The sequence below is a fragment of the Bos indicus genome, chromosome 4, assembly GCF_029378745.1.
Source record: "Bos indicus isolate NIAB-ARS_2022 breed Sahiwal x Tharparkar chromosome 4, NIAB-ARS_B.indTharparkar_mat_pri_1.0, whole genome shotgun sequence".
In the NCBI taxonomy this organism is placed as follows: domain Eukaryota; kingdom Metazoa; phylum Chordata; class Mammalia; order Artiodactyla; family Bovidae; genus Bos; species Bos indicus.
The window spans coordinates 43307606-43330865 of NC_091763.1; the positions used below are offsets into that span (position 1 = coordinate 43307606).

The window sequence follows — 23260 nt, forward strand, 5'->3', positions numbered from 1 at the left end:
CTTCAACTCTTGTTCGTCTATCTGACATACCACCATACATCACTTAAGGGGATACATTTTATTAAGAATAGTTATTTTCAATTTAATTAAAGTGGTGAGTAGCAGACTCCCAAAAATACATGTCAAAATTTATTATCTTTGTGGGAGTTATAGAACAAAGGGAAAATGAATATTCAATATTAAAATAAAATTACCTAGTATAATACAATTATATATTATTATTATAAAAGCAGAAACCAAAATAAGCTTCAGAAAGGAGAAAAATTAGTCAAATTGTATTAGCTGGAAAGAAAACTAAGAAACAGTAATTTTTCAATGTAGATACATGTAATTGGTGGGATGGGAGTAGTCAGTGAGAATTATTTTTCTTTTAACAAAAATCTATATGATTTGGCTTCCCTGATAGCTCAGGTGGTCAAGAATCCACCTGCAATGCGGGAGACCCCGGTTCAATTACTGGGTCGGGAAGATCCCCTGGAGAAGGGAAAGGCTACCCACTCCAGTATTCTGGCCTGGAGAATTCCACGGACTGTATAGTCCATGGGTTCGCAAAGAATCGGACACAACTGAGCTACTTTCACTTACTTTTTTCATATGACTTGGCAAAAACAAGTTAGAAACGCTTAAAGGCAATGAATGAATGAAATCCATTCCAGTTTTTTTCTGCGTCTGTCTATCCTTTATTCTTATTGAATACCTAAAGAGTTCTCAGTATAGTAATGATACTCTGTATATTTTATGGAAAAAAACTTGGAACAGGTAGAAAACTCTCACAAAGGAATAAAATCTGAGAAGAGTTTGTAGTCACAGGAGCAATCTTTGTAGGAATAATGAAGGATTTCTTTGAAAAAGTCAGCAAAGAAATGAATTATCTGGATGAAATTATACCGAGAAAAGACATGCACTTAAGGGTAGAAGAATAGCAGGATTCAGCTAAAAGACAAATTACCAAATTATGAATTGTGAACAGTAACGATCCCAGCTTCCCCAGAAAGGTAATTCATTGGGAGGTGAATACAAAAATAAAACGGAAAGACTAGTGGTAAAGAGTGTTAAGCAGTGGGTCTGAAGATTGAGTAATTTGCGGTTAATAGAAGAGACTGTAGGATGAGAATGGAGTGTGAAGTGAATAATTCTAGTCTGGTCCAAGGTGGTGGTTAAGAGAGATAGACACCAGGTGGTAAGTGAGAGCAGCTGAAAAGGAAGATTCTTTAGCCACAGTGACTCAAAGAATGTGGGAGCAGGGAAAAGAGGTGTAAAAATATCTCCATTTTAAGCAGTGCTTTACACACAGTGCTCTATTTTATCCAAAATAATGAAGTACCCAAGAGATTGCCAATACTGTATTTTTATTTCCATGACTAAGAAAGAAACCAATTATCTTAGAACATTTTCTCATAGAGGCCAGCGGTTTAAACTTCCCGCTTCATCAGCCTCATTCACCTTCACTTTCACTTTGAAATCCCATAACTGGGAATCAGGACATTAGGAGACCAGCCCTGTTGGGGACACCAAACTCATTAGTCACACCAAATTCGACCGACAGACCCAAAGGCAATAACCCTGAAACTGTCTGGCCTCAATAGGGCCTGAAGCGAATGGCCACATGGAAAACAGTTAACCTCACAGGCGATATGGCGATAAAAATGTGTGCTTGGCTCTCAAAAGAAATACATCATCATATTTTTTATGGAGAACTTTCCTTTGGTAAAATTAAAAGTATTTTCACAAGCATGATCTCATTCTCACAGTAGTCCTGTGAAAGAGGAAATGAAGGAGATATTTTAATTCTCATTTTATAAAAGAATAAATTGAGAGATGGAACAAACAAGTGACTCTTTTGCAATTCTCCCGTTTAAGTAGGCCAACAGGGTTAGATCTGGAGCCAGTTTTCCTAATGATGTCCATGTCTGCGCTCGTAAGCCCAGTCTGTCTCAGGACTTAGCATGGCACCATCAGAAGGCACATACCAGGTGGCTCATATTTTTATTTCACAATATGTAAATGACATTCATACAGCATGATCTATAAATATTACCCAATCAGTTCTATTTGAGTAAGCAAAGGTTTGCTTACATCTCCATCAACAACAGCTTTGGCATGACACCATATCTAGGCATCCATTTACTTTTTTAAACGAGCAGTTAAGTAGTGTCAGGTTATTAGATGTGATAACTGACCACTGATCTTTTATATTTAGAAATCTTCTGGGTAGCTCCATAAAGATATTGTTGCAGGGTTTTGCTTGATGACTTGAAAAATTGCTCTGAGTGGAAAATATCCATAAATTTTAGAAGGCAGTCTCACTAAAAACCACAAGTAGTTCTCATTCTATTTCTAAATAGCAAGATCACATTAAAACTCAAAAATAGATAACATTAATCACTATAATTCAAGTAACTGCTTTTAGACCTGGCAGGGAACCGTGAGAGCTTAGAATATTATCCTTAGTTCTTTTTTTCCTGTGACTTTCTGGCATAGTAGAGGGAAGAAGAAAGCAACGTGGAGGCTGGGGAGTTTAACTGTGATTAGAGTTACGGAGAGCCTTAGAGAACAGCATTTGTTACTCTCCTGCCTTTGCCTTGCCCACTTAGAAATTCATATCCACCTTAATTATGACTGTAGTGGGAATATCTTGGTGGGACTGTCCTGATTTTATAAACAGATATAACCAAGGACAGATAATCATTCCTGAAACAGCAGTTATCCTTTGCATAACAATTTACAGCTTACAAACACTTTCACCTGTATGATCTCATTTCTTATTTCCCGTAGCACACTAAGTTGCTATGATTATTGTTCCTCATTACTTCTGCAGAATCTGAGTCACAGAAGATTTAAGTTGGTTTTGAAAGTCACATAGCTAGTAAGTGATGAAGTGAAGAAGCAGTCCAAAGACTTTGGTTCTCTATTCTGTGTCATGTCTGCTTATACCATGTAGCCTCCCAAACCTACAAAAGATGTTGGGTCAAGAATGGTGGCGGGCAGAAAATGGTCAATGTGTTTGAAAACAGATGACTAACCTAATAGGAAAAATGGGGAAAGGAGAGGTACTAAAGAGAAAACCCAAATAGCCAATAAACATATGAAAAGACGCTCACTCTCACAAGCAATTTGGGAAATGCAAATTAAAACCATGATCACACCCATTAGATTATCGAAAATTAAAAATCTGAGAATGGCAAGCATTGTATCAGATGGGGAGCAATGAAAATTCTGATACACTACTGAGGGGAGTGTAAACCAGCTTGATCTATTTTGTCAGCCATTTCCCGTTGCTGACAAAGTTGAAGATGCATGTGGCCTATGCCCTCAATTCTACGCCAGGTAAATACCTGACAAAAACTCTCCCAATTGTGCACAAAGGCCATGAAAAGAGGTTCATAGCAGAGTTTTCTTTAATAACCAAAAATTCTCAAGGATCCAAGTGTCTATTACCGTAAGAATGGATAGACATTAATAAATAATGATGTAGTCACCCAATAGATATTATATTAAAATGAGAATTGAGCTAGAGGTAAATATATCAAAAGAGATAGATATCAAAAATACATTTTGAGGAATATAATGTAGTATTAATATGTATAGCATTTTAAAAAGGTTTAAAATATGCAAAAACATACTTGGGTGAATATTTAGTTCAGTTCAGTTCAGTTGCTCAGTCATGTCCAACTCTTTGCAACCCCGTGGATTGCAGAACAGCATGCCAGGCCTCTCTGTCTATCACCAACTCCCGGAGTTCACCTAAACTCATGTCCACTGAGTCGATGATGCCATTCAGCCACACATCCTCTGCCATCCCCTTCTCCTCCCGCCTTCAATCTTTCCCAGCATCAGGGTCTTTTCCAGTGAGTAAGTTCTTTGCATCAGGTGGCCAAAGTATTGTAGTTGCAGCTTCAACATCCGTCCTTCCAATGAACATTCAGGACTGATCTCCTTTAGGATGGACTGGTTGGATCTCCTTGCAGTTCAAGGGACTCTCAAGAGTCTTCTTCAACACCACAGTTCAAAAGCATCAGTTCTCTGGCACTCAGCTTTCCTTATAGTCCAACTCTCACATCCATACATGACCACTGGAAAAACCATAGCTTTGACTAAATGCACCTTTGTTGACAAAGTAATCTCTCTGGCTTTTTAATATGCTGTCTAGGTTGATCATAACTTACCTTCCAAGGAGTAAGTGTCTTTTAATTTCATGGCTGCAATCATCATCTGCAGTGATTTTGGAGCCAAAAAAAATAAAGTCTGACACTGTTTCCCCATCTATTTGCCATGAAGGGATGGAACCAGAGGCCATGATCTTAGTTTTCTAAATGTTGAGTTTTAAGCCAACTTTTTCACTCTCCTCTTTCACTTTCATCAAGAGGCTCTTTAGTTCTTCCTCACTTTCTGCCATAAGGGTGGTTTCATCTGCATATAAGAGGTTATTGATATTTCTCCTAGCAATCTTGATTCCAGCTTGTGCTTCCTCCAGCCCAGCGTTTCTCATGATGTACTCTGCATGTAAGTTAAATAAGCAGGGTGACTATATACAGCCTTGATGTACTCCTTTTCCTATTTGGAACCAATCTGTTGTTCCATGTCCAGTTCTAACTATTGCTTCCTGACCTGCATACAGGTTTCTCAAGAGGCAGGTCAGGTGGCTTGGTATTTCTCTTTCAGAATTTTCCACAGTTTGTGGTGATCCACACAGTCAAAGGCTTTGGCATAGTCAATAAAGCAGAAATAGATGCTTTTCTGGAACTCTTGCTTTTTCCATGATCCAGCAGATGTTGGCAATTTGATCTCTGGTTCCTCTGCCTTTTCTAAAACCAGCTTGAACATCTGGAAGTTCATGGTTCATGTATTGCTGAAGCCTGGCTTGGAGAATTTTGAGCATTACTTTACTAGCATGTGAGATGAGTGCAATTGTGCGGTAGTTTGAGCGTTCTTTGGCATTGCCTTTCTTTGGGGTTGGAATGAAAACTGACCTTTTCCAGTCCTGTGGACACTGCTGAGTTTTCCAAATTTGCTGGCATATTGAATGCAGCACTTTCTTCATAGCATCATCTTTCAGTATTTGAAATACCTCAACTGGAATTCCATCACCTCCACTAGCTTTGTTCGTAATGATGCTTTCTAAGGCCCACTTAACTTCACATTCTAGGATGTCTGGCTCTAGGTGAGTGATCACACCGTCATGATCATCTTGGTCGTGAAGATCTTTTTTGTATAGCTCTTCTGTGTATTCTTGCCACCTCTTCTTCTGCTTCTGTTAGGTCCATACCATTTCTGTCCTTTATTGAGCCCATCTTTGCACTGACCATTGAGGAAGGCTTTCTTATCTCTCCTTGCTATTCTTTGGAACTCTGCATTCAAATGGGTGTATCTTTCCTTTTCTCCTTTGTTTTTCACTTCTCTTCTTTTCACAGCTATTTATAAGGCCTCAGACAGCCATTTTGCTTTTTTTGCATTTCTTTTTGTTGAGGATGGCCTTGATCCCTGTCTCTTGTACAATGTCATGAACCTCCATCCATAGTTCATCAGGCACTCTGATCAGGCAGTGCCTGATCTAGTCCCTTAAATCTAGTCCCTTAAATCCATTTCCCACTTTCAATGTATAATCATAAGGGATTTGATTTAGGTCATACCTGAATGGTCTAGTGGTTTTCCCTACTTTCTTCAATTTCAGTCTGAATTTAGCAATAGTGAGTTCATGATCTGAGCAACAGTCAACTCCCAGTCTTGTTTTTACTGACTGTATAGAGCTTCTCGATCATTGGCTGCAAAGAATATGATCAGTCTGATTTCGGTGTTGACCATCTGGTGAAGTCCATGTGTAAAGTCTTCTCTTGTGTTGTTGGAAGAGAGTGTTTGCTATGATCAGTGTGTTCTCTTGGCAAAACTCTATTAGACTTTACCCAGCTTTATTCTGTATTCCAAAGTGAAATTTGCCTGTTATTCCAGGTGTTTCTTGACTTCCTACATTTGCATTCCAGACCCCTATAATGAAAAGGGCATCCTTTTTGGGTGTTAGTTTAGAAGGTTCTGTAGGTCTTCATAGAACCGTTCGACTTCAGCTTCTTCAACATTACTGGTCAGAGCATAGACTTGGATTACCATGATATTGAATGTTTTGCCTTGGAAATAAACAGAGATCATTCTGTCATTTTTGAGATTGCATCCAATACTGCATTTTGGACTCTTTTGTTGACTTTGATGGCTGCTCCATTTCTTCTAAGGGATTCCTGCCCACAGTAGTAGATATGATGGTCATCTGAGTTAAGTTCACCCATTCCAGTCCATTTTAGTTCACTGATTCCTAAAATGTCGGCATTCACTCTTACCATCTCCTGTTTGACCACTTCCAATTTACCTTGATTCATGGACCTAACATTCCAGGTTCCTATGCAGTATTGCTCTTTACAGCATTGGACCTTGCTTCCATCAACAGTCATATCCACAGCTGGGTGTTGTTTTTGCTTTGGCTTCATCTCTTCATTCTGTCTGGAGTTATTTCTCCACTGATCTCCAGTAGCATGTTGGGCACCTACTGACCTGGGGAGTTGATCTTTTTCCCTTTTCATACTGTTCATGGCGTTCTCAAGGCAAGAATCCTGACGTGGTTTGCCATTCCCTTCTCCAGTGAACATACTTTGTCAGAACTCTCCACCATGACCCATCTGTTTTGGGTGGCCCTACACAGCATGGCTTATAGTTTCTTTGACTTAGACCAGGCTGTGGTCCATGTGATTAGATTGGTTAGTTTTCTGTGGTTGCGGTTTCAGTCTGTCTGCTCTCTGATGCCCTCTCTCAGTGCCTAATATCTTACTGAGGTTTCTCTGACCTTGGACATGGGGTATCTCCTCATGCCCCTGCTCCTGACCTTGGACATGTTATATCTCCTCATGGTCCCCTACTCTAGAGATTAAACATTATGTAGGGATATTGTTTATGAGTACCTAGATATATCATAAAAATATAAAGACGTGAATAACAAACCTCAAATGCAGGACAGTGGTTACCTTTGTAAAGGACAGTAAGGAAAGACAAGTGGAAAAAGGTGCTACTGAGGAGGTCTTCAACTAATATGAGCAATGTTCTAATCATTTAGCTGGATGATAGTGCACAAGTATTTATATTCTTTAACTTTCAGTGTGTAAATATATATAACAACTTTAAAAATAGAAGAGACAGGGAACATGAAAAAAAAATCTGGTTTAAATACATCTCTGGGACTCTAGGATGACCCTAACCAGTTTAAAATGATGCCAAACCATCCTCAATGGCTCCAGTCTGTTGAGAAGTCGTAGTAGCAGAGAGTGAATGTCCATCTCAATTCAGTCCTAAGTCATGGCCCAGTGTCCCAGTCATCACATCAGCACCCTCTCTGATAGATGTAGCTGAAGAGTGAAGTTCTATCTGACCAGTCATATGGTCTGTGACATTTTCCAAAATCAGACCTAAACTGGATCACTGAAAATACTATTTTGTTTTGTTTGGTTGGTTTTCCTTTTCTGTCTCTGTATCTTTTAACACTTTCAAGCAGTTCTCTAGCATTTGGTAATTGTTAACTGAGTGTATATAGTTAAGGGCATTTTACTGACTGTTCTATTCATAGAATTACTTATTTTTAAAATGTGTTTTGGGCTTCCCTGGTGGTTCAAATGATAAAGAATTTGCCTACAATGAAGGAATCCCAGGTTCGATCCCTGGGTTAGAAAGATCCTCTGGAAAAGGAAATGGCAACCCACTCCCGTGTTCTTGCCTGGAGATTCCCCATGGATAGAGGAGCCTGGCAGGATACAGTATATGGGGTCACAAAGAGTCTGACGTGACTGAGCAACTGACACACACACAATGTATTTAGTGGAGAAATCATTTTATATCAGACAACTGAGAGAAGCCAAAGAGTATTTAACTCTGAAAGTTCACCTCTGTTTTTTTTTTATTTTTGATATTTGCAGTTTTGATGGGCAATGATGTCTCAGAATGAAATTCCTAGCCATTTATACTACCCATTTCAGAATTATCCTGATAAACTGGTATCTGTTGAATTATTCACTTGACAATCTGTGAAAATATGTCTTTTCATATCTCACATACTCTTCAGCATCATCAGACATAGTCTCAGTTTGCAAGTTCATTTCTCAAATGTTATGCTTTTTAAGGATAAAAATACCAATCCATGGTAGAACAGTGCTCTAAAAATAAAATTATTATTTATATATGATTGAACTGTTTTTAACACTGTTTAAATTCAGGACAATTTTAATATCATAAAGTTAAGTTCTGACCAGTGGTCTTCAGTAACTCCATGATTAAATTCATTGGGGGAAATTCCTTGGCTGTCACATGATTAAGACTCCATATTTTCACTGCTGAGGGCCTGGGTTCAATACCTGGTCAGGGAACTAAGATGCCACAAGCTACATGGCACAGGCAAATAAAATATTAAAAATTCATTGGAAAAAAAATTCATTGGAATGAAAAGACAAATGCCTTTTTTAGAAAGATCTACAGAAATATCAAGTTGTCTGAGATCAGAGGTTGAATCTATGGCAGCTTCCTATTTGAGAATAGAGTCTGAAATCCTCTTCATCTTATTTTGAAAGAGAAAGTGAAAGTTGCTTAGTAGTGTCCTACTCTTTGCTACCCCATGATCTATACAGCCCATGGAATTGTCCAGGCCACAATACTGAAGTGGGTAGCTGTTCCCTTCTCCAGGGGATCATCCCAAACCAGGGACTGAACACAGGTCTCCCGCATTGCAGGAGGATTCTTTACCATCTGAGCCACCAGGAAAGGCCAAGAGTACTGGAGTAGGTAGCTGTTCCCTTCTCCAGCAGATCTTCCCAACCCAGGAATCGAACCAAGGTCTCCTGAATTGCAGGCAGATTCTTTACCAGCTGAGCTACCAGGGAAACCTCATCTTATTTTAGCAACAATAATATTAATAATGGTCCACACTTATCACACTCACTGTGTGTCAGGCATTGCACCAAGCCCTTTTTCTGCATCATCTCACTTCATCCTCACAACTTTACAACCGTGGCTCAAAGCAAGTAAGTCACCTGCCCAGCAGCACAGATCTGCTAAGTAGTAGAGCCAGGATATGGAACCAGATCCCTGAACCCAAAATCTATGTTCTAGACATCTACCTGTGTTCACATGGAACCTTTGTAATTGCAGTTTACTATAGAAGAATAAAATAAATGGGGAAAAAAAAAGACCATTGACTTAGTAAAATGATGCTCAAAAGCCCAAATACTGGGCTTTGATTATCATCTGAAACTTGTTTCCACCACTTCTCAGTAACTTGAAAATTCTGTTAACTGAATTGCACTGAAAATGAAGATGAAAAAGAAACAAAGAATGTGTCCTTCTTCAAGGTACACATTCTTCTAAATGTTTCTGTAGCTTTATTCCTGTATATGAAGTTGTTTCTGAACTTCAGGAATAACCAACTAGCATTTTTTTCAGCATTTGATCACTATATTTGTTGGCAGACCTGTTGTAACCTTGAGTCACTTACAGGGAATTTAGATACTATTCTAATTGATTTTCTCACTGCTTACTGAGAAACAGAGCACCTCTTTCACTAGTCTCACAAATAATTCCATTTCTCTATGTCAATGTTAATTGAACTTACCTCATGTTGTCAATCTCTTTCTTTTTTTCCCTTGCAGGTGATGTCATTGTCTATATTAATGAAGTTTGTGTCCTTGGACACACTCATGCAGATGTAGTCAAACTTTTCCAGTCTGTTCCTATTGGTCAGAGTGTCAACTTGGTGTTGTGTCGTGGCTACCCTTTGCCCTTTGATCCTGAAGATCCTGCTAACAGCATGGTGCCACCCCTTGCAATAATGGAGAGGCCACCTCCAGTGATGGTCAATGGAAGACATAACTATGAAACATATTTGGAATACATTTCTCGGACCTCACAGTCAGTTCCGGATATAACAGATCGGCCGCCTCATACTTTGCACTCAATGCCAGCTGATGGTCAGCTAGATGGCACGTATCCACCACCTGTCCATGACGACAATGTATCTATGGCTTCATCTGGGGCCACCCAAGCTGAACTTATGACCTTAACCATTGTGAAAGGTGCCCAGGGTTTTGGCTTCACCATTGCAGACAGTCCTACAGGACAGCGGGTGAAACAAATACTTGACATTCAGGGATGCCCTGGCCTGTGTGAAGGCGACCTCATTATTGAGATCAACCAGCAGAATGTACAGAACCTGAGCCATACGGAAGTAGTGGATATACTTAAGGACTGTCCCATTGGAAGCGAGACTTCTTTGATTATTCATCGAGGAGGTAAGATAAAGGCTGGCTTAGCAATCAGTATACAGGTGAAATTGTAGAACCTTTATAATAATATTGAGAAAATGGAAGTTTCTTTGGGGTTGAATGAAACCGTACTTTTTAATTTTAAGTTTTATTGAATATAGTTGATTTATAATGTATTGATTTCTGCTGTAAAGCAGTGATTCAGTTTTATATATATATATTCCTTTTCATGTTCCTTTCCATTATGCTTTATCACAGGATATTGAATATAGTTCCATGTGCTACACAGTAGGACCTCGTTATTTATCCTCTCTGTATATAATAGTTTGCATCTGCTAATCCCAAATCCCCAGTCCTTTCCTTCCCCACCCCTCTCCTTTGGCAACCACAAGCCTATGAAATCATACTTTAAAAGTTGAAGGTAAGAGTAATAGAGAAAAATATAAGTCCAGGAAGCTATGCTTTTGAATTTTGAGAACATTTTCCCTATTTTATATTAAACACAATAAAAATAGTGCTTTCAGTCTTACAAATATCCACTGCTATGGAGAATTCCCTAGCAGTCCACTGGTTAGAACTCCAAGCTTTCACTACCAAGGGTACAGATTCAGTCCCTGGTCCAGGAACTGAGATCCCGCAAGCTGTAAGGTGAGGCCTATGTATCGGCCTATGTATTGTGTGTGTGTGTGTGTGTGTGTGTATGTAAATATATATATATTGCTGTGAACTGAGAGGATAAAGATTGAGTTACCAAGTGTGAATAGGTTATATTCCAAAACTTTATTAACATATCAGTTGTGGAGTTTCAGACTAGTTTCCATTGACTAAAGTAAGAAACTTGATTTTCCTGAAGGAAACAAGGCTCTGACTTGTCCATAGGCATGCCTGCTATCAGGTAGAAGCTGGTTGAACTCCTTCCAAGCTCAAGTACAGTGTTGATAATCCCCAAAAGGACCAATGGGAATAGTGTCCGACTAGAAAAATCTTTTCAGAGTGGTGAGTAGGGTTGCTCAGGACACTTCTCCCATTACTTACAGGAGCACTTCATCAATAATTACCTGTAGCACCTTCTGTGACCTGGGAAGAAAGTTATGGAGCAGGGCTGGGGCTGAAGTTCTGGGCTGGGTGTCCCAGGTGAAGTGTGGAACTGGAAGTAGCAAGAACTGTGGTAGGAGCTCAAGCCCTGGAGGTTTCTTACCTTCCCCCTGCTCTGTGAGGAAGGGAATGGGGCTAAGCTGAGGCCACCTCCTTCATTTCTCTGCTACTCTGCTCTTGATTGTCAGTGAAACTAGGAAGAAAAAAGAGGGGAGGGTCAGAGATAGGGTACTTGAAAACAAAGTATAAATGAAGGGGTTCCGGCAAGTCCTAGTTTTCTACTTACCAATTTGAGGACTTAGGACACTCAGTCCATGAGTCTGAGATGTCTCATCTGTTAATATTCTGATGATAACTGTTCTTAGTGAAATGGCCCGCAATAGGTGCTCATTAAATGTCTGTTGTCTGTAGATTACCACCAGAGCTACAGCAGGAATGGGTCAGAAGGGGCAGTACTGTGAGGAACTCTTGCGTGAAGAGCACACATGTGGCAAACATATGTGACTGTCTATTCAAAGCATTAAAAACAGCAGGAAAGCCCTGACAGTTTGAAATGCAAATGAAAGCAGTCAAAGCTGAAAGAAGCACCTTTTATGATGTTTTTTGCCCTTTCTGCAGGTGTTTCCACTTACAGAAGTATTTATGTTATTGATTTTTGTGTGAAAATGGGTATGAGGTACTAGGCACAGTATTTCACAAATAGGCATAGAACACAAAGTACTATGTTCCTGTCTTAAAAAAAGAAATTAATATGATAGCAGAAGTCTTAAATATGACCTTAAATCATTATTACAAAATTGCACTTGAAACTTGATAATTCAATATTGACAGTGTATTTTGATTTTCTACTGCTTAAGATTAAAACAAATACCCTTAATTAAAAAGCCATAATTTCATAATGTCCAATCAAAATTAAATCTTTGAGACAGATTCTTGATATTAAATGGTATAGCTGAAAATCACTGCAGTATCCTCTGATGACTCATAGAAACAAGTCTGGACAAATTTTTGTGTGTAATATCTTTATAGAAGGCATGATATAGTAGAAAAAATTATTCTGAAATCATTTTTCATATATATATATATATATGCCCACATATATATAATAAATATTTAGGCTTCCCAGCTGGCACTAGTGGTAAAGAAACTGCCTGCCAATGCAGGAAACATAAGCAAAGTGGCTTCAACCCTTGGGTTGGGAAGATCCCCTGGTGGAGGGCAAGGCAACCCCCTAAGTATTCTTGCCTGGAGAATCCCCATGGTCAGAGGAGCCTGGTGGACTACAGTCTATGGGGTTGCAAAGAGTTGGACACAACTTAAGCAGCTTAGCATGCACGCATGATATATACTCATATTAGTGCTATTTATACCTTTACTGAAAACATGTCTGTGTGCCAGCTGTCAGCAGACCACTCTATTCTTATTTGTTCTTTTCCTCTACTCTCCAGCATCTCCATTTAATCCTCATGTATTCAAAGTTTATTTTGTTTTTTTTTTTTTCTTTTTTTTTAAATTGAGACATAGTTGATTTGCATTATTGTTTTAGTTTCAGATGTACAGTGTGTGGGGAGGGGTGTGGGGGATGGTGTGCAGTCAGTCAGTCGTGTCTGACTCTTTGCAACCCTTTGGACTGTAGCCCACCAGGCTCCTCTGTCCACGGGATTCTCCAGGCAAGAATACTGGAGCAGGTTGCCATGCCCTCCTCCAGGGGATCTTCCCAACCTGGGGAGACTGAACCTGTGTCTCGTGTGTCTCCTGTATTGCAAGTGGATTCTTTACTCACTGAGCAGTACAGTATAGTGATTGAGTATTTTTGCAGATTAATATAGAAATCGAGTTTTCAAAGTTTTGTTTGTGTTTGGAATGAGGAATTTGTTTTTATTTTGTGGCTAGTGTAGAATTGCAGAATGTAGTACCCTGTGATGTTTAAAGTACTTCTGGTCAAAAAACCTCTCATGTTTGCCTCAGATTCCCACTATCTGAACTCAGCTCTCTGGAATTAATAGGAACTAACATGTTTTATGATGAAAATCACTTTGTCTTACCATAGGCTACTCATAGGTGCTTATCACTCAGATAAGCATAAATTTTAAAGAGCAAATTCATGTACCTAGGTCTTTGTATCCAGAGAAGGCAGTGGCACCCCACTCCAGTACTCTTGCCTGGAAAATCCCATGGATGGAGGAGCCTAGTAGGCTGCAGTCCATGGGGTCGCTAAGAGTCAGACACAACTGAGCGACTTCACTTTGACTTTTCGCTTTCATGCATTGGAGAAGGAAATGGCAATCCACTCCAGTGTTCTTGCCTGGAGAATCCCAGGGACGGGGGAGCCTGGTGGGCTGCCGTCTCTGGGGTCCCACAGAATCGGACACGACTGAAGCGACTTAGTAGTAGTAGGTCTTTGTATCAGGATCGTCAACTGTTTTAAATTATTTATAGGATATTTTTTTATTTTTAAAGTGGTTATGTGGTTTAATTTTCTCAAACAGTGTCCGAAGGTATATAATGAAAAGTAATTCTCTTTTCCCGGGATTTTAGTCCTCTTCCTAGAGGTAACCATATTGTTTATATATACACACTTCCAAAAATTTTGTGGTCTTAACTAGCATGTATGTTAATATATGTACTGTGTTTAATATAAATGGAATGATATTATACATACACATGTCTGGCTCTGAATAGCTTGATTATTAAGGTGTATTTTATTTTTTAACAAACATCATTGTGGTATTATTTATATACCATAGAATTCACCAATTATTTGTGTGCTCGGTGGCTCAGTCAACTCTCAGTTGTGAGTGGTCTAAGTGGTCTCAGTCCAACTCTGAGACCCATGAATTGGAGTTCACCAGGCTCCTCTGTCCGTGGAATTTCCCAGCCAAGAATACCAGAGTGGGTTGCCATTCCCTACTCCAGGGGATTTTCCAAGTCCAGGAATTGAGCCCATGTCTGTTGCATCTCCTGCTTTGGCAAGTGGATTCTTTGCCACTACACCACTAGGAAGCCTCAATTATTAATATAAGTATATATTTCGATAGGTTTTGCTATAGTGATTTAGCTGTGCAGCAATCACCATAATTCTTAGAACATCCATCATCCCAATTCCCTCAGCCCCTAGATAATCACTAATATGCTTTCTGGATAGTTTTGCTTTTCTAGACATTTTTGTATGTGGAATCTTACAGACTAGTTTTTATTTAACATAACGCTGTTGCGATCTACCCATGCAGGGAAAAGAATGAATAGCTTGTTTCTTCTTATTCCTGAGTAGTATTACATTGTATGGGTATACATTTTTTAAAAATCTATTCACCAGTGGAAGGACATTTGAGTTATTTTCAAGTTTGACATTTATAAATAATACTGTTGTGAACATTTACATATAAGTATTTGTGAATGCATATATTTTCTCTTTTATTGAGTAAATACCTAGGGTCTGTTGGGTTACATGATAAGTATATATTTAAAGTATTCAGAAATAGCCAGAATGTTTTCCAAAATGGCTATACCATTTTACATTCCCACTACCGATGTGTAAGGTTTTCAGTTTCTGCCCATTGTTGCCCATGTTTGGTACAATTAGTCATTTTGATTATAACCTTCTTTAGGTATAATGATGCCTTTTCTGATTTTAATTTACATTTCTCTAATTTTTTCATATATTTACCATGGTATGTTTTCATGTGTTTATTAACATTAATTATCTTCTTTGGTGACATGCCTACTCAACATTTTGCTCATTTGTATATTTATTGAGCTGTTTGTCTTCATATTAAGTTGTAGAAGTCCTTTTTACACTCTGATTACGCATCTTTTCGAAGATAAATGATTTGCAGATGTTTTCTCCTAGGCTGTGGCTTGTCTCTTCGTTTTCTTAATGCTTCCTTTTGAAACACAAAAGTTTTCTTGATAAAATCCAATTTATCATTATTTTCTTCTATGAATCTTTCTTTTGTGTTAGATCTAAGAAATCTTTGTATAATCCAAGATCACAAAGTTTTCCCTGCTTTCTTCTAGAACTTTTGTATTTTTAACTCTTACATTTAAACCTGTAAACCATTCCAAGATCATTGTTGAGCATAGAATAAGGGAATGTCTAAGTGCATTTTTCTGTCTACAGATTTCCAATTGTTCTAGCACTATTTGTTTAAATTAAAAAAAAAAAAAAAAAAAAAACTGTCCTTTCCCCCTTGGATTTCCTTGGCACTTCTGTCAAAAATAAATTGGCATAAATGTGGTTTATTGCTAGACTCTATTCTATTTCATTGACCTATATGTCTATCCCCATGGTCATACCACACTTCTAGACTAGCTTTATATATAGTCTTAAAATCAAGCAGCATGAGTCCTCCAACTTTTGCCTCTTTTTTCAAAATTATTTTGGTTATTCTAGACCCTTTGCATTTCCATATAAATTTTAGGGTCAACGTTTTAATTTTTTTTTTAATAAAAGGCCTGCTGAGAGTCTGATGTTGCATTGAATCTATAGAACAGTTTTTGAAGAATTGCCAGTGAATCTCTCCATTCATAAATGTGGTATATCTCTTCATTTATTTGAATCTCCTTTAATTTCTCTTACAATGGTTTGTAGTCCTTAATGTACATATCTGTACTTCTTTTGTTAAACTTATTCCTACCTATTTTATTCTTCTTAAAATTAATGTGAATGGAATTGTTTTCTCAGTGTCATTTTCAGATTGTTTATTGCTAATATATAGAAATATATATTTTTGTTTTGATCTTGGACACTGTAACCCTATTACACTCACTTTAGTTCTGGGCTTTTTTTTTTTTGTAAATTCCATCAAATTTTCTATATAGTTATTATGTCATCTAGTAGTAAATCTTTATTTTCTTCTTTACAATTTTATGTCTTTGATTTTTTTCTCTGCAACTTGCTACACTAGCTAGAACTTCCAGTATGATGTTGAATAGAAATAATTATGAGAGAACATCCTTACCTCAATTAAAAAAAAAGCGGGGGAGGGGTGGCTTCCCAGGTAGCTCAAATGATAAAGACTTTGCTTGCAATGCGGGAGACCCAAGTTCGATTCCTGGGTCTGGAAGATCCTCTGGAGAAGGGCATGGCAACCCACTCTAGTATTCTTGCTTGGAGAATTCCATGGACAGAGGAGCCTGGTGGGCTACAGTCCATGGGGTCGCAAAGAGTCGAACACGACTGAGCAACTAACCCATATACACATCCTTATCTCACTGCTGATTTTAGTGATAAGGCATTTGCTTTACATCATTATTTTTTTTTAATGTAGTTTTTATATTTTGTGTGGTCAGGGCACTCAAGAGGACTATTCTCTTATCTGTCTATCCTTCACCCGACCAGTGCCTGCTTCACCTAAACCCTATATACATGACTGATCTTCCTCTGTACTTGCCCAAGGCCCCCGCTGGTGATTGTTCTTGTCAAAGGGGTGGTGAGGGTCATGCCCCTCTACTGGTTTCCCTGGTAACTAGTGAGCCCACTCCTGTAAATGATAACCTCAACTCCTCCCTGCTCCTGCAAGAATGAAGACTGCCACTGTGTCCTGCCTGCCATCAACCACACACACTGGGATATCTCTCTGAGTGAAAGTCACTCAAATGTGTCCGACTCTTTGCGACCCCATGGACCAAATAGTCCATGCAAGTCTCCAGGTCAGAATACTAGATTGGGTAGCCATTCCCTTCTCCAGGGGATCTTCCCAACCCAGGAATCAAACCCAGCTCTCCTGCATTGCAGGCAATTCTTTACAATCTGAGCCACCAGGGAGCCCTAAATAACTCTCTAGAATCTTGCTTTAGACATGTAAACTCCGCCATCCATGAAACCATTGATGTCTCTGTTGCTGACTCCTGTTTGTTTCCTAGGTCTTACATCTGGGTAAGCAATGGACTTGTAGGCCTGTGGGGTGCATCTCGACATATGCCCTTTATCAGGTTGAGAAAATTCCAGTCTTCTATTCATAAATTATTGAGACTCTTAATAATCAACGTCTTGACTTTCACCAAATACTTTTCCCACAACTATTGAGATGATCATGTAGTACTGTTCTTCATTAATAAAGTGCTATACATTATATGATTACTTAGATATTAAACTAATTTATCATTCCTGAGATAACCCCATTTGATTATGGTACATAATTCTTTTTGTATGTTGCTAGATTGTGTTTGCTTGTGTTTTATTAAGAATCTTTGAAGATAGGAGATTTTCTATAATTTTCTTTTGTCTGCTTTTTTTTTTTTTTTCAGGATAACATTGGACTTTCCCTCTGTTCTCTGAGTTTGTGTAGTATTAATATTATTTCCCCCTTAAAAGTTTGGATAGAATTCACCAGTGAAGACATCTAGTCTGGGTTTTTACCCAGAAGATTTTTTAATTACTAATTAAATTTATTTTATCAATTTAGGTCTATTCTAATTTTTGGATTCATTGTTTTTCTATTTTCTAGTTTAATTATTTCCACTCTGATCTTTAACTTTTTCTCTTCTACTGATTTTTTCTTTGATTTATTTTACCTTTTCTGTCACCCTGAAGTAAAAGCTTAATGACTCTCTTCTCCCTAATAAAATTATTTGAAGCTATAAATTTCACTGGAAGCACTTCATTAGCTGAATTCCATAAATTTTTATATTTTGTGTTTTCGTTATTCAGCTCAAGATATCTTCTTATTTCCTTTGTAATTTATTTTATAAACCATAGGTTACTTAGAAACATGTTGTTTATTTTTTAAACATTTACGATCTCCCAGCTTTCTGTTGATTCTAATGATTTATACTTGGAGGATAATATATTTTATATGATTTCATTCATTTTAAATGTGTTGAGACTTGGATTATGGACTAGTGTCTTGCTTTGTTTAACTTAACAATTTATCTTAAAGGGCTTTATATATTCAGAAATACACCTCATTATTTTTAATAGCTATTTAATCACCACTAATGGATATTACAGTTGCTTTCCATTTTTATCTGTTATTAAAAAGTGATGTATCTTTGCACATCTATCTCTACACAAAAGAGTAAATCTGTCTTATAGATTCATCCCTTCTTTCAACAAATATTTCTTGAGTGCCCACTATGTACTAGGCATTTTGGGGGGACTGGAGGTAGAGCAGTATACAAAGTCACATCCTTTTTCCCATGCAGTTGGCATTCCTTTGGAAGGTGACAGATATAAATAAATAAATAGATATGTGTCCACATAAATCTGTCCTTTATTTGTCACATATCTCCTTACCCCATGGAGTTTTACTCTTGAATATTAATTTCATAATCAGTTATTTACCCCAAGTTATCTTCATGTTTCTTATATTTATTTCAGTTCATCGCATAGGATATGGGCCCACATAATCTTACTACCTACAAATAACAGTCACTGTGCCTCCTCCTTTCCTATTTGCATGCCTCTGCTTTGTCTTATTTAATACATCTGTTATTTCTTGAACATTGTTAGTTAACGAAGATGATTATAGAAATTCTTATCCCTGGCTTATATGAAAACTGTCTCATTTTACACAGACACAATATTGACTTTATTTATCATATTAAGAAAGTACCCTTCAATTCTGATTTCATTAAAAATCTTTATCAAAATTGGATAATGAATGTTATCAAAAACCCAAAAGGCATCTATGGGTATAATCATTATTTTCTCCTTTGAATTATCATTGTGAATAAATTGCATTAAGACATTTATTAGTATTGAACTATCCTTTCATTCCTAGAATAAAATGTATTATGTATATAATACATCCCTAAATTCTATTTGTTTATATGTAATTTTGCATCAACATTAGTAAATGACATCTGTCACAAGTTTGGGAGATGGGGCATTGTTTTGGTTTGTTCTAAGTTATACTGGTATCATAAAAGCAGTCAATAATTTTCCTTCTCTCTCTGCTCTAAATTGAAGTTTTCTATTTCTCGAGGCAATAATATAATACACCTTAGAAATTATCTAGTTCTAGTGAGTTGGATTTTGGTTTTGGCTTGGTTTGGTTTTGTAAGGAGAGGGATACCCTTTTACAACTTTCTCAATTTCTTCCATGGTAATTAATCTTCTTACAGTTTCTGTCTTGGCTGGACTTGGTTTTTATAATATATATTATAGCCTACAAAATTGTTTCTTTTATTCATGTTTTCAAATTCATTTAAGTAGAATTGAATCAAGTATCTTCTATTTTTTTCTTCCATTTTCCCCTTGACCTAAAACTATTTCTATTTTTCTCATGTCTTATAGGTACTATTATCTTGATTATAGACTGGCTAATAGTTTTTCTGTTTCAGTGGTTCAAGAAACATATTAGTTTATTTATAAATAATTTGTTGGCTGATGCTCAGCCTAGTATGGTAGGGTATTGTTATGTATTCTACCCAAGGAGGTTGTTATGTGATGTCTGGGAAGCAACTCCAGAATGATTACTAATTCCTCGTCATATATTTTACTCTTATTTATATTAAAATGCAACAAAGTTCCCTACCTAATTTGTGAGCCTCCCATAAACTGTAGCTGATTAATATTTGAAAATTTTTCTTTTTTCTAGAAAACATGATACCAGAAGTTTTCACTGTATCAGAATATTCCCTTGCCATGCCAACAATATGATAATAAATAGTATCAGTAACGCACATATTCCCATTGCTTTACATTCAAATAGAATTCAGAGTACTTGAGAGGCAGCATAGATTATACCAAAACTTTGAGGGCAAAGCATAAAAATCATGAACACAGAATCATATCTATATAGAGAACTCCTGCTTTGAAATTTCAAAAAGCATGTTATCAAGAACATTGTAATAAAAAGTTTTAAATTGCACAGAGAAAATGTTAAAAATAAAGCTATAAGAAGTATTGATATTTTTAACAATACTAACATTTTTATCTAAAACAAATGTGTTTGTCTAAAAATAGTTTAAAATTCACATGAAAATTCCAAGTATAGTACACAGAACATCATATACCACTCACCCACATTGCTGTTAACATTTTGCCCAGTTCCCTGAGTGTGGGTGTGTGTATGTTTGTTTGTGCATTGGTGAATGTGTTTCTGAACCATTTAAGACTAAGTTGTAAACCTCATGCCCCATGACCCCAGATATTTTAGTGCTTATTTCATGTCACTAGTTTTTGGAGAAATGTATTAACAGCTAGTTAGTTAAAGTTATAAAAGATACTTTTAAAAAGACACTTAGAAGTTTAAAACTATCAGTACTACCACAGCAATGAAAGACTTAAGAGGTCATCAAAAGATGTTTTGACTAAAATAAGAGAAAGTCAGTACTCACCAGTAATAAGGATCTGTCACTGGAATATTTCTGAGAGAGAGAAGCACTCATTATTTGAAAAGAGTGCTTGGAGAAGGAAATGGCAGCCCACTCCAGTATTCTTGCCTGGAGAATCTCAGGGACGGGGGAGCCTGGTGGGCTGCCATCTATGGGGTCGCACAGGGTCGGACACGACTGAAGCGACTTAGCAGCAGCAGCAGCAGCTCTTCAGAGATTAGGTGAAAAAGTGGATATCACACAATTAATATTATGTAATCTACCATTCCACTTGATGTCAGCAGAAAACAATAAACATGACCAAACAAACAAGAAACAAATCCACATCATGAGGTGTGAATGACCATGGCTTACTGGCTGCTGTGTTAACAAATATGCCCTGGGCCTCAGAAGCTCGATAAAAGTCTGTTTCTCACTTATATGATTTCCAACACTACACATTCCTGAATCACAGGTTTTCTAGGCCACTATCCTCCATACAGTGGCTCAGGGAACCAGGCTTCTTCTCCCCTGTTCATGCTTTAAGGCCTTGAAGCCCCCCACCCCGACCCCCCGGGTCCTCTCTAACCCACTGGCAGATAAAGCACAAACGAAAGAACAGAGGATCATGCAGGAGGCTGTGGGCCCAGCCGCATAAGGTGTGTGCATCACTTTCTCCTACAGTTAGTTGACCAGAGCTCAGTTTTGGCCCCATTAACCATCAGAAGCTGGGACATTCTGTGTTCCTGTGTGCCCAGGAATAAGGGTCACACACATGGTAGATACTCTGCCCTTGATATTTCAAATATGCTGCCTGCACCTTGACCTGCACATCAGGGATTATAACTACCGATTATGCCAAAGTGTGAGATGAAATCTTTTTTATAACATGGTATTATAATCAAGCTTTTCAGGTACACTTAAGCAATTAGTATATGTTTTAAAGTTCACAAGGTCTACTTATACTTCCCTCCTGGAGTGAGCAGCCAAATCTTAATACTTAGACTCAGTATTAAGTAACTGGCTCAAGTTCAGTGAATGCATGTGTAGACAGAGGGGTGGACAATTTATGGTCCCTAAATATAGGAAATATAAATAAACATCAATGACAGGGTACCTCATCATAATGTGGAAAATGTCATGGATGTCACAATCTGTACACCAAACATGGACCTTGTTGCACAGATGACCCTTGGAGTGAGAGAGGATAGTGAGAATATTTGTAGAGTTGTCACACCACTTACAAGTAGCAAAAATAGAAGTCAAATATTTGTTTTCTGACTGCTGTATCAGTGAGTTTTACATGATGTCAGCTTCCCAAAATTTTATGGACATCAAGCTTTGATGGCTTTTGCTTAGATATGTAGGACTTATTTATTCACTTAAGTATTTATTGAGAACCTACTGTGTGCTTAGCACAGGTCTAAGTGCTAGAAATATGTCAGTAATCAAAACAAAGTCCCTGCCTCAAGAAGCTTATCTTCTTGCAGGGATTAGATAATAAAGAAAAAAATATATATTAGGGATAAGAATGAAGACAAACTGAGGAGCAGAGTAAAAGAAAGGAGAATGGTGGGGAAAGAAGAAACATCTCTTTTAGAAACAGTAGTCAGGGAAAGACATCTGTGCAAAGATCTAAAGAAAGCAAGGGAGCCAGCCGTGTGGATATCCAGGGAAGAACATTCTGGGCAGAGACAAGGCCCTGAGGCAGGACTGTGCTTGGTGTAGATAACTAATAGCAAGGAAGCTCGTGTCAGCTGAGTGGGGAAGAGATGCAGTATCGGCTGAGGTCAGACAGATTGCTGGGTCTGTACAGAGACAGATAATGGAGAGCCTTATGTAGCCATGCACCATAGAAAGGACTTTAGATTCTGCTTCTGAGTGAAATGGGAAGCCTTTGGAGTGTCTGTGCAGAGAAGGGATGTGATATAAGATTTTAAGAGACTCCCTGTGGCTACTGCATTGAGAAGAAACTGTCGGTAGACAAGGATGGAAACAGGCAAACAAGGGTGTTGGCTTTCACAGCAATCCAAGGACAGATGAGGAGGTTGGAAAAGGATGGTAGGAGTGGAGGCAGTAAGAATTGATTCTGAATATATTTCAAAGGGAATGTCATAGGGTTTGCTGATGGATGGGATAGGGAATATTGAAGAAAGAGAGGAATAAAAGGCTGTAAAGTTTTTGACCTAACCAGCTGCACATGATGGGTATGATGGATGGAAATGCTCATGCAGGGCTGCAGGGAAATCAAGAATCCAGTCTGGGGCGTGCTAAACTTGAGATTCCCTTAGGTTTCTAAGCAGTGATGGCTGGTGTGGAGGGTGTTTAACGCTGGATACTGAATGAGAACACCTAGAGCTTGAATATGAGGAAAGAACAGAAACATTCTGAGGACTGAGGCCTAGGACCTCTGACTTTAGAGTCATGAAGAGGAGGAGTGAGCAGCCAAATGTTAAGAAAGCATGAGTTGTGACATAGGGGTACTTGTTGTCTTATGAAGGAAAATTTTTCAAGATGGAAAGTGTGAACAATTGTTATCAAGTGCTGAGTAAGATACGGCTCAGAATTTAACATTGGATTGGCAACAGTATCAAATATTTTTTTTTCCAAATATTTTGAGTTTA

The 23260-nt window shown here is 37.9% G+C and overlaps 1 protein-coding gene across 12 annotated transcripts in view; it reads left to right on the forward strand.

The window, feature by feature from the left end:
- The window catches only part of MAGI2 (membrane associated guanylate kinase, WW and PDZ domain containing 2), a 1460538-nt gene that overhangs the window by 1187951 nt on the left and 249327 nt on the right, over positions 1-23260 (forward strand). For all 12 annotated transcript variants that reach the window (XM_070787194.1, XM_070787197.1, XM_070787196.1 and 9 more), the window contains one exon: positions 9669-10307. In XM_070787194.1, the coding sequence (XP_070643295.1) occupies positions 9669-10307 (639 nt within the window). The remainder of the gene's footprint in view (positions 1-9668; positions 10308-23260) is intronic.